The sequence below is a fragment of the Alosa pseudoharengus genome, unplaced genomic scaffold (assembly GCF_046254945.1).
Source record: "Alosa pseudoharengus isolate Yale_2024_CS ecotype anadromous, Long Island Sound unplaced genomic scaffold, YU_APseudo_1.1 YU_APseudo_1.1_scf_12, whole genome shotgun sequence".
NCBI lineage: Eukaryota > Metazoa > Chordata > Actinopteri > Clupeiformes > Clupeidae > Alosa > Alosa pseudoharengus.
This window is the reverse complement of record NW_027468587.1, coordinates 33,042,995-33,055,131: the sequence shown is the minus strand read 5'-3', so window position 1 is coordinate 33,055,131 and position 12,137 is coordinate 33,042,995. Positions and strand designations below refer to the sequence as shown.

Below are 12,137 nucleotides of genomic sequence, written 5' to 3'. Positions count from 1 at the left end.
ATCTTGTCAGGCACAGCCGGGCTGGGATGCACTGGGTTGGGCCGGCCTGGGCCCCGGTTGCTCTGTTACCCAGCTTGCGGTGGTGAACTCGGGGTAACCTCTGCTCCGCTGTGTGGTCATCAGGCTCACACTCTTGGAGATCAGGACGCCCCCTAATCCCGTCCCTCCTGTCCTGTCCTCTCCTGTCCTGTCCTCTCCTCCCCTCTCCCTCCTCTGCACTGGCTAATGCAAACAAAAACACACAACCCACTGGAGCGGTTTATTTCCCTCACTACCCCTCCGCTCTCATCCCTCACATGGCACTCAATTAATTGTGCAGAAATGCTGATCACTCAGCCAGTGAATGTCTTTCAGTCATTCTCTCGATCATGTTCAATCTGAAAGAGGGGAGAAAGGTTTTGTACACATACATTTTGTTTTTTGTTGTGTACGGTTTCAGTGCAACAATTGTCAAATGGAAAATGTTTAGTACGATGGTTAATTCCTGTAATTATAATTCCATATGAATTGTTATTACTCTATGCCAGCTCAGGATTGGCCGAATCACTGTAAAGTTGATTAAATAAAAGACAGAGAGCAGGAGGAAACAGGATTGGGCAGAGTGATGTCCAAACGTTCCTCTTTTTTGGATGCATATGTCCATGTTCCCTCTCTTTCCTCTCCTCTCCTCTCCAGTTCTCCTCTCTCGCTCGGCCGAGTCCCTCGGGGCCCCCTGACTGTGATTGTTGTTTTGAGTCTCGTGCCGTGTCGTCTCGTCTCGTCTCGTCACCCACCCACGCAGGCGGGGCCCGGGCGCTGTATGAAAGCGCCGTCTCTCACGTCATAGGCGTGCCCACACCCCCCCCCCCCCCCTCTTCACCACAGCTGCCCTGGCTCCGCCGCAGCGCATCCTCAAGTCATCCACACACACACACACACACACACACACACACACACACACTTACTTTCTCACACGTCCACACGTCATCAACTCAAACACTCAGTTTGACTCATACATATACACACTGTACACACACTCTCTCTTCCCTCTCTTTCTCTTTCTCTTTCACACACACACACACACACACATGATGCTATTGTTTTGATGCATTATTATTTTTCGGATGCTCTGTCTCTGACCACAGGCTTTCTGAGAGTGTCTGAAGAGGCCGTCCGCTTGCGGTCAGTGCCATGCATCTGCAGTCTGCTGGAACTGGTCTCACCGATTTAATCGTTGTGGATCGTTCTCTCTCTCTGCCTCTCTCTCTCCCTCTTTCTCTCTCTCTGTGTCTGTCTCTCGGCCTTCTGTTTTTTCTGTCTGCCTCTCTTTAACACACACATTCCCCCTGTTTTCTTTCCTTTTCATTCACTCCCTCTTTCTCCCTCCCATTTGGATTCTCTCTCTCTACCTCTCCCTCTCTGTCTCCCTCTCACTCACTCTCTCTTTCTGTTTCTCTGTTGCACCAAAATTACAGCATCCACCATGTATTCTCTGGTAAAATAACTATTCCTAGGCATTCAGCGCCCAGAATAGTTTTGTGACTCTCTGTTTTTTGCAGTTTTGGTGACCTCCTCTGGCATTTCCTCTTGGGGTCTCCGGTCCCTGTGCAAATGGGACATTTAGCTCTGGCAGTTAAACTTAAATATCATGGCAGTGCACACTGCAGATGAAAGACACACACACACACAAACACACACACACACACACACACACTTGCATGTGCTCTTAACGAGGTGCTGTAAACACAGCTACTGTCTTGTGGGGTTTTGTCTGTGGATGCCTGTGATGGAAGTTTATTCTGTCACTGTTATTTTTTAGCAATCTACTGCCACTGGTCAAAATGCCCTCAAACTTAGATTTCACAACCCTTACTTTTGTATTTTATTCTTTGACTGAATTAAAGGCATTCAGTGTATAAATTAGCATTTGTGGTGGTTGAGGATATAGACTGTTTTGTGCTTGTATGGTTACAGATGGGATCTGGTCTTTGTTGGTCTAGTTGAAGGTGGAGGCTGGTCTATGCTGGTCTTGTTATAGATAGAGACTGGTTCGGCTTTTCACACACAGACACAGACACACACGCGCAAAAAAAAACCCTGTTCTTTACACTTTGTCCATGTACTCCTACCCCTTGTATATACCTGTATAATTGCTTAGATCCTGATACTGTACATTTATGGAACAATTGCTTTGGCAATACAAGTGTCATATTTTTCATGCCAACAAAGCACCATTTGAATTGAATTGAATTGAATTGAATTGACTGGTTGGGCTTTCTGTTGGTCAGGTTAAGGATAGAGACTGGTCCGTGCTTGTCAGGTTATTGTCAGGTTATTGATGGAGGGTGATGTGTGCCATATTGGATGAGGATAGAGACCGGTCTGAATACTATCCCCCTCCGTGCGGAGCAGGAGTGTAGTGACCCGTGCTTGGCTGACCACTCAGAGTGGTCCCTGGTAAGACTCTCTGAACTGTGAAATGGAGAAAAAGGGGCAGATTGTAAACCTCTAATCTGCAGTTAAATCTGAGGGAGTGGCATGGCTCTGATGAGAGCGGCATGGCTCTGATGAGAGCGGCGCGCTCTGCGCATTATATCAACAGCTGAGCACTGTGTCCTGAGCGATATGCTAAACAACAGCAGCTCAGTCAGAAGATATGCTAAACAACAGCAGCTCAGTCAGAAGATATGCTAAACAACAGCAGCTCAGTCAGAAGATATGCTAAACAACACCAGCTCAGTCAGAAGATATGCTAAAGAACACCAGCTCAGTCAGACGATATGCTAAAGAACACCAGCTCAATCAGACGATATGCTAAACAACAGCAGCTCAGTCAGAAGATATGCTAAACAACACCAGCTCAGTCAGAAGATATGCTAAAGAACACCAGCTCAATCAGACGATATGCTAAAGAACACCAGCTCAGTCAGACGATATGCTAAAGAACACCAGCTCAGTCAGAAGATATGCTAAAGAACACCAGCTCAATCAGACGATATGCTAAAGAACACCAGCTCAATCAGACGATATGCTAAAGAACACCAGCTCAGTCAGACGATATGCTAAAGAACACCAGCTCAGTCAGACGATATGCTAAAGAACACCAGCTCAGTCAGACGATATGCTAAAGAACACCAGCTCAGTCAGACGATATGCTAAAGAACACCAGCTCAGTCAGACGATATGCTAAAGAACACCAGCTCAGTCAGACGATATGCTAAAGAACACCAGCTCAGTCAGACGATATGCTAAAGAACACCAGCTCAGTCAGAAGATATGCTAAAGAACACCAGCTCAATCAGAAGATATGCTAAAGAACACCAGCTCAGTCAGACGATATGCTAAAGAACACCAGCTCAGTCAGACGATATGCTAAAGAACACCAGCTCAGTCAGACGATATGCTAAAGAACACCAGCTCAGCCATCTGGAAAGCTTTGACTTTGTATCACTTAATAATTGATCTTGGAAGACAAATACAATTTTTGTCAGAGGTCTAAAATGGAGCTTTTATAATTCTGTATATTATACAGTCAGCTTTTGAAAGTAGCTGTGCTTTAAAAAAAAAAAAGAGAGAGCAACAACCTTAAAAAGAGATCTATTTGTGGGCGCCACACAGACAAGCACACTGTATATTACCCAGTGCATCCGTCTTGCTGAAAAGACTTGTCACTCTTCTTGTTTCCTAATAATTGGCAGCGCTAATAGCTGCTAATACCTTCCGTCAATAGGAAAAAGGAGAACACGGGGCGGTATAGGGTTTCTTTCCTGAATTGCACTGAGGAGACTCTGGGCCCTGGCCTGTGCGGTGATCGCATAAAGAGGTTGGTTTTTCCAGTCATTTTATGGTCGAGGAGATTTAAGTGGGCCTCATCCCGACGGGCCCAGTCACAGGTGCTGGCTGTGTCAACTGTTTATTGAAGCGGCACGCTGCGCAGCGACTAGTCGAGAGAGAGAGGGAGCGAGCGAGTGAGTGAGTGAGTGAGTGAGTGGAGGAGAGGGAAGCATGAGAGACAAGAGAGAGGAAGGAGAGGGAGAGGGTGAGTCAGGGAAGGAGAGAGAGAGAGAGTGAGTGAGAGTGAGAAAAAAGGAGAGGGAGAGTGTGTGCGTGCGTGAGAGAGAGAGAGAGGAAAAGAGAGTGAGTGAGAGAGTGGACACACAGGTCTTGTGTTGGTCCTGGGTAAATTGGATCCAGAGAGGTGATCGGCGGGGGGCGAAGCGTCACTTTATGGCCCCTCTGCAGGTGCGCCATGCAGGCCCTCAGAGTGACCCTAACACCCTGCTCAGAAACACACACACACACACACACACACCCTGGGGCGGTGTTCACTGTAGCCTTGTGTACAATCTGTCTTCCTCTGTCCCTGTGGTGTGAGAGGAAATGATGTGACATCACAGGTCAGAAGAGTGGCGTTGAGTTGCTCTGATATCCTGGCTCGGCAGGCGGGCCTCTGGAGAGCCATCTCACAGATCATGTAAATGGTTAGACACAGCGTCACCTCCACAAATATGTGTGTCTATGTGTCTGCGTGTGTGTGTGTGTGTGTTTGAGCGTGTGCTTGCATGTGTGTTTGTGTGTGTGTGTGCGTCTACATGCGTGGCCACTGGTGTCCTGAGTCCCCATTCGGCTGATACTTCCTAACCTTGGAATAGGTTTTCTCACTCCTGTCATAAAACCTCCACTTCCATCGCTGAAGTATCTCTTATTTGTCTTCCAAGAGCAGTTATTATGGGGTAGAGGCTTTCCAGATGTCCGAGTGGCCAGTTACTAAGTTTAATTTCACCATTACTCACTCCGCACGCAACGCAGGACAGACACAGGGACTGGGGATTAGACATTTCACGACGTCGGAGAATTAGGAAAAAAAAAAAAAAAGCAAAACTATGGCCTAAGTGGGTTTAGGATTCGTTTTCTTATTCAGCGATACATCACAGGTCGTGTTAATTGTCGTTTGTGTCACTGTCTCGAGGAGGCTTGTACTTGCAGGAAGACAAACATTTGGGTTGGAAAACAAGGAAAAAGCATTAAACTTTTATACGTTTAACTCTGAGTTGCTGTGTTTAACAGTACAAGAGAGGAATGAATAATGTCATTGGGGCTGTGGTTAAGAGGATTTATTGCTGTATATTTTCATATTTTATGGTCGAAACTCCCCTGTCTGTAATATTTTAAGTTCTTTCGTACTTTGTTGAGTAATGACCTTACCATGTATGTTTTTCCTCACGAGCTTCTGTTTCCCTGCGTTGGTGTGCTGTTAGGAGTGACTGGTAACACTGCAAGATAGCTCCCCAAGCACCGCTGAAACCCAACCTTGCTCACAGTATGCACACACACACACACACACACACACACACACACACACACACACACACACACACTCTCACTCTCTCTCGCTCTCTCTCTGATTCTCTTTATTTCTTGTTACTTACTTTCTCTCTCTCTCTCTCTTTTTCCTCCTGCGATCCCTCTCTCACCTTCTCTTGTGTTCCTGATGTTCCGTGTCTCTGCTCCAGTGCTTGGGCTTTTCCACTCTTTACTCTGTTTTTCTCTGTGCCGTTGAAAGACCAACTTGACTTGCCTGCAATGCCAGCTCGTCACATAGTCCAGACAGAGACAAAGTGTGTGTGTGTGTGTGTGTGTGTGTGTGTGTGTGTGTGTGTGTGTGTGTGTGTGTTTGTGTGTGTGTGTGTAGATTATCATGACTGCATGTTGCCGATGGCATTTTGTTTTAGCATTTGCGGCTGTCAACCCCAGAATTACCGTAATATTGAACTAATGTCGCACTACAAGTCGGTCATTCTTTGTTGGTCATGACACATTGCATGCTGTCCTTACATGCCACAAGGACACAAAATGTGGCCAGTTTCTCATTGTGTTGGATATAATGTTGATACATATTCTCTCTCTCTGTCTCTGTCTCTTCCTCAGGATATGTACAGAGCCTGATCAGGCGGGTGGCCAACAACGTCAACATTGTGGTGAATAACCTCATCCTGAAATACGTGGAGGACGACATTGTGCTGTCCGTCAACATCACCTCAGCGGAGTGCTACACTGTAGATGAGATGTGGGACAGGGCCTTCATGGACATCGCTGGTGGGTCTTCCACATTCCTGTCACAGCCATTCTCTCTCTCTCTGTGTGTGTGTGTGTGTGTGTTTGTGTGTGTGTGTGTGTGTGTGTGTGTGACATGGGATACATAATCAGTTTTGCCCTCCAAATGTTCTTTATTTTTTATTTTTTACATTTAGATTTAAACTTATTGTCACTGCATAAGAAAAATACTAATACAACGACATGTAGGTGTATATCTTATTACAGGACAAATTGTGCTTTTGATGCAACATTTGCACATTATATGAATGTAGTATGCGGTTGCCTGGATACAGTATAAAGGGTGCCAAATATTAATAGGTTTGAACATTCCATAGATGATGACCAGTAGTCTATTTCACTGTTGAGACATTGTCTGTTCGCAAGTCCTTTGCGTGATGAGCTCCAGTCTTCAGATTAGGCTTAGCCAAGTATAGGCTCGGCTATGGCTGGACAGTATATAAAGGCGGAAATAACACTCCATAGCATTCCATAGACGTTGTTTAGTAGCCTATTCCTGTGGATCATGCCAATATGATGTGTTAAACTGGCCAACAGTGACGTATCACATCAATAGTAATAGGAATAGCCCAGGTGATGAAATTTATAGAGCATACTTTCAGGACGTTGGCAATGGCGACAATAAGCAACAATAGCAGCAGCAGTCGCTTGTAAAGGTGGCTGCCTTTGAACTCCGTGCTGAAAACAGCCACGGCTGATATCCCGGAAAGCTACATCAAAGGAGATGTCGATTTACGGGCCGTTGTATTTATAACATCTGAATGGGTTGGAAATGTCTATGGACAGATGAGAGTAATAATTGGCCCTGGGATTGAGCTGTGGGGAAGCTCTCCATTTCCTGTGTCAACACTCTGCCTGCCTGTCTGTGTGGGAAATGAATCCGGCAGCACTTGTGTGGTGGAGCACAAATGGACTTCTATGTGTGGGATCGCCTGTCCCAGAGCAGTTGCTTTCCGTCTCGATGAAAGCCTGTGGGTACAAACACACCAGTTAAATAAAGTCTCCATATCTCAATGGGCCCTAATTGAAATGGTGGACAAACTGCGAAGTCTATCAACAAGCAAAATTCTTGTTCATGAGAACATATCGTGCGGCATGTTTGAGCATGATGTTAATTTAGCAAATGGATTTGTACCTTTACTTTTAAATGAGCTTTAGTTAGACTTAAGACTTAGCACCTAATAACCCATCATTAAATGAGGGCCCTACAACTGTCACTCTCTCTTAAGCACTCCTCTTCTTTGCTCGTCCTTTGCTCATTGTCTGATGGTCTTTGTCCTTCTTCTGTCCAGCCCCTGATCTGGTTCTGAGGAAGGTGATTAATTTCTCGGACTGCACGGTGTGTCTGGACAAGAGGAACGCCAGCGGGAAGATCGAGTTCTACCAGGACCCGCTGCTCTACAAGTGCTCCTTCCGAACACGCCTGCACTTCACCTACGACAACATCAACTCCAAGATACCGGCCGTCATCAAAGTGAGCCTCCCGCCGCAAGCACTCGTCCCTCGCTCCCTAGCTCACTCGCTCCATACTTCCATCCCTCTCTCCATCTCTCCATCTTTCTTCTTTCTCTCCATCTCTCCCTCTCTGCCCTGCCTCTCTTCCACGTCTCTACTCTTGCACTTTCATGCTTTTTCTTGTGTGCTCTTTCTTTCCTCTCTCTTCTCTCTTCATTTTCCCTTTCTCTCTCTCTCTCTCGCCCCCTCTCTGCACATCTCTCTCTCTCTCTCTCTCTCTCTCTCTCTCTCTCGCTCTCTCTATCTCTCTGCCTCTCTCCGCCCAGTCTAAGTGGCCTGGCTCTTGTTTACATCATAGAGTGGTGAGGGGGTTGGGAGCTCGCTGGTGTTAATAACTTCATTTCTGTCGGCACTGTCTTAATACTTCACACATGGAGGGCGGGCGGGTGGGTGGAAGAGGGGACATGTCGGTGCTGCTTCTTTCACAGCCAAGCGCCTCCGTCACCGGTAGCCGGATGGCCGGGGCTGCAGACCGCCGCCTGCTACCGATCCTCATCCCAGAGAGGCTGTAGGATCCTCGTGTCAGGGTCCTCTGTTTGTGGGAAGAGCTGAAATGGACGCAATAAGATGAAACATTTGAGACATCTCAGTAATGTGTCTGGACGTTGTTTGGGCTGCCACTGTGGTTTTTGGTTTGGGCCATCGGGGAGGGGGTGATCCACATTTATGGATGCTGACTGACGGTTCTGTGTTGGTGTGTGTGTGTCTGTTTGATTGTGTTTGTGTGTATGTGTGTGCATGTGTGTCTGCCTCTGTGTATTTGTGTGTGTGTATTTGTGTGTGTGTGTGTGTGTGTGTGTGTGTGTGTGTGTGTGTGTGTGTGTGTGTGTGTGTGTGTGTGTGTGTGTGTGTGTGTGTGTGTGTGTGTGTGTGTGTGTGTGTGTGTGTGTGTGTGTGTGTGTGTGTGTGTGTGTGTGTGTGTGTGTGTGTGTGTGTGTGTGTGTGTGTCTTTATCCACACAGATCCAGACCATGGTGGAGAGCCTGAAGCTGTCCATGACTGACCAGCAGCTGCCCATGTTCATCCGCGTCATGGAGCTGGCCTTGGCACTGTACTACGGCGAGATCGGCACCAACAAGGAGGCGGACGGCGACGATGGAGCGGGCAGTGCCAGGGAGGTGGTGGTCAGCATCCCAGGTGAGGACAACAGGTCGTCAAACTCAACTAACCTACCAGGTCATCAAAGGCATCCGACTGATGGGTCAGCAAACTGAACAAACTGAGCCTTTGGTCAAACTAAAGGAGCTCACAGCACAGATGGGCCCTCAGTTGACCTCAAATGCTTAATTGTTTCCTCATTGAAGAAGGGATGCTCTTTCTTGGTCTGAAGAGCCTGAAATGTTTTTAGGTTTGTTCATATTCTGGATATTTTTAGCCGTAGGTTTTTTTTTTTTTGCCCGCCACTTGACTCATGGGTGTGTGTGTGTGTGTGTGTGTGTGTGTGTGTGTGTGTGTGTGTGTGTGTGTGTGTGTGTGTGTGAGAGGCCTGGCTGTGTGTTTGTTTGTGGAGCACAGCAGCGGGACTCACCCCCCCCCCTCATCAGTGACTCATGGTCTCTGCCCCCACTCCCCGCGCTCAGTGTGTGCTTCTCCACATCAGTGCACAGGGACGGTCACTGTTAGGGAACGCCACATTGAACATCAGTTTGACCGTGGCGTGTTCTCCGTGTCCTTCCTCGAAAAAGCACGCACGCACGCACGCACGCACACACACACACACTCACAGACACACAGACACATGTGCATATGGACACAAACACAAAAGCTCACCCGGTCAAGCAGCGGGCAGAATAACTGGACACAGACTGTCGTTGTCGGAGCCTGATCTCCTCCATCTGCCAAGGCTCAGGGGGAGGATGAGAAAAGAGAAACAAAACTCCTCCATATAAAATAAGAGCAGAAAGGAGAAGAAGAAAAACTAGCCCTCACAAAATGGCCGAAACACAGTTTCACTCCACCAGCTTGACTGTGTTCTCCTCTTCCTCCACACTCTCCTGCTGACCACACTCTGTGTTGCGTGTGTGTGTGTGTGTGTGTGTGTGTGTGTGTGTGTGTGTGTGTGTGTGTGTGTGTGTGTGTGTGTGTGTGTGTGTGTGTGTGTGTGTGTGTGTGTGTGTGTGTGTGTGTGTGTGTGTGTGTGTGTGTGTGTGTGTGTGTGTGTGTGTGTGTGTGTGTGTGTGTGTGTGTGTGTGTGTGAAAGTGTTTGTTTGTCTGAAAGGACATGTGTGCCTATAAATGTGTGTGTTTGTGTTTGTGCGTGTTTGACTTTTTGTTTGTTAGCATGTTTGCATGTGTCTGTGTCTGTTTCTTGTGTGTGTGTGTGTGCGTGTGTGTGAGGGAGAGAGAGAGAAAGGGAGAAAGAGCGAGAGAAGGAGAATGCCAGGCCTGAAAGGCGCTGTAACTTTTGAACAGAGTGGGGGGGTGGGGGGGTGGTGGTGGGGGGAGAGTTGGCATGGCCTGTGGCGTCAGTCCCATGCCAGATGTAAGCCTTGGTGTCATGCTACTGCTATGTGCAGCTCGGCGGGTGAAGTAGGATCCTCTCGCAAAAATATACAAGAAAGGCTGACCGCTGCTGGAACCTGAGCATTTGAAAATCGCATTATGCTGGAGGAAAGTGAGGGAAGGAAAAAAAAACACACACACCGACCTCTCGTTCACCCGGCTGGGGAGTTGTAAGGATGTTTCCCGGTGATATTTTAGCAATTGTTCTGACCCTCTGTTTCATCGCCCTTTCCAGAGCCGAAATAGAGAGGCTTCTGGTAACACTTCAGTTGGACGCGACCGCCGAGCGCTAGACACTAAACACTGCACCGCTCCACTCCGCGGCTCACAGCACCGCACGACTTTACTGGACCGGCCGGGCCGAAGTTCGGTCGCTAACGCCCAGAAACAGACTCCGATTGGCCAACGTGCCAGCTCCTCTGGGGGTCCAGGAGGCCGTGCGATGCGTATCGGTGGCCCGGCGTTCGGCGCAACACCCCCGAGTGTCTGGACCGTCGCCCACAGCTCTGTGCACTTGGCTCATTGTTCACAAACGCTTTTGCCGTGTTTTGTCTCCCAGACATAGAGCTCGGACAAAAAGGAAGAAAAAAGAGATGGAGTAGTGGGCGAAATCTGGCCACGGCTCACAGGTTGGTTAGAGTGCATGTAGCCAGTGAGAGGAGCCAGGGCGGCCGAGTTCAGAAGCACTTGGAAGGACAAAGAGGAGAAAGTCAGAATCCTCCACCTGAGCCATTGTTTTATTGGCTGTGGTCCCTGGTGAAATGTGCGGGTTGTTCATGTGTTTTATTTGACTACGTTTAATCTTTATTAGCCTTTCCTTTTTTCACACAAAAACTGAACTCTTGCTTGCCTTTAACTTCATATCAAATTTTTTTGTTGGGATTAAATCTGAAATTATTAAAGATGTTTTGCCTCTGCTGCAGAAGAATAGTGTGTGTGTGTGTGTGTGTGTGTGTGTGTGTGTGTGTGTGTGTGTGTGTGTGTGTGTGTGTGTGTGTGTGTGTGTGTGTGTGTGTGTGTGTGTGTGTGTGTGTGTGTGTGTGTGTGTGTGTGTGTGTGTGTGTGTGTGTGTGTGTGTGTGTGTGTGTGTGTGTGTGTGTGTGTGTGTGTATTTTGGATGGGTACATGCAGGTGTGTTTGTGTGTGTTCTGGTCAGTAAAGTGTTTTTGCCTGTGACTAAGTTGTCTTGGCTCAGCATCCCTGTGTGTGTGTGTGTGTGTGGGGCCTCTTCAACAGCCCACTCTGGACATAGTAATGCACCGTGACTTGTAATGGTGCGTAGTTCTTCACAGAGCTTTTTCAAAGAGAATATTCATTTTCCCCTCTTTTTAGCTCTATGTAGTGGAAATAGTTGGACAAGGAGGCCAGTGTGTGTGTGTGTGTGTGTGTGTGTGTGTGTGTGTTTTTAGTTTGTGTATGTACGTTGGTGTGTGCGTGCGAGTATGAGGGTTTGCCAATCAAAGTGTAAAGTGTGTGTGTGTGTGTGTGTGTGTGTCTGTGTGATTTTTTTACACGATTCGGAGTTCCCCTGGCTGACACCAGCAATGTTTTGTTAAAACACAAATAAACAAAAGCAAACAAAAAGAAAAACGAACCGAAACACCCTATTTGAGAGTGCACGAGCTTCTGCAGGGTTTATTGAGCCACGCACCCAGACCAAACAGACTTTTTTTTCTCTGCTCTTCGTCGTGAGCTGCATTGAAGTCTGTGGACAGCAGTAAAAAATTCAGTGGTTGGAAATGGAGATGACTAACGTGCCTGCATGGACTGGCCACTCACGGAAGAGAGCGAGGGGAAAAAAAGAGGGGTTGTGAAGAATGCAAGAAATTAAGAGCCTCAACAAAGAATGGAAGAGAGAGAGAGAGAGAGAGAGAGAGAGAGAGAGAGAGAAACCAATGTCCACCCACACTCCTCAGATGCCTGGAAGTGTGAAACAGACATCCACTGCAAGCCGTCTGACCAGTCTGACTCAAGAGGGAAGTGTGTGTGAGTGTGTGTGTGTGTGAGTGTGTGTGTGTGACTGCTCC

General features: G+C 47.6%; 1 protein-coding gene across 1 annotated transcript in view; it reads left to right on the top strand.

Annotated features, from left to right (window-relative positions):
- Window positions 1-12,137, top strand: part of vps13b (vacuolar protein sorting 13 homolog B) — a 330,552-nt gene that overhangs the window by 25,835 nt on the left and 292,580 nt on the right. Inside the window, exons 7-9 of the mRNA XM_076281294.1 lie at window positions 5,908-6,075; window positions 7,386-7,567; window positions 8,571-8,745. Of these exons, the coding sequence (XP_076137409.1) occupies window positions 5,908-6,075; window positions 7,386-7,567; window positions 8,571-8,745 (525 nt within the window). The remainder of the gene's footprint in view (window positions 1-5,907; window positions 6,076-7,385; window positions 7,568-8,570; window positions 8,746-12,137) is intronic.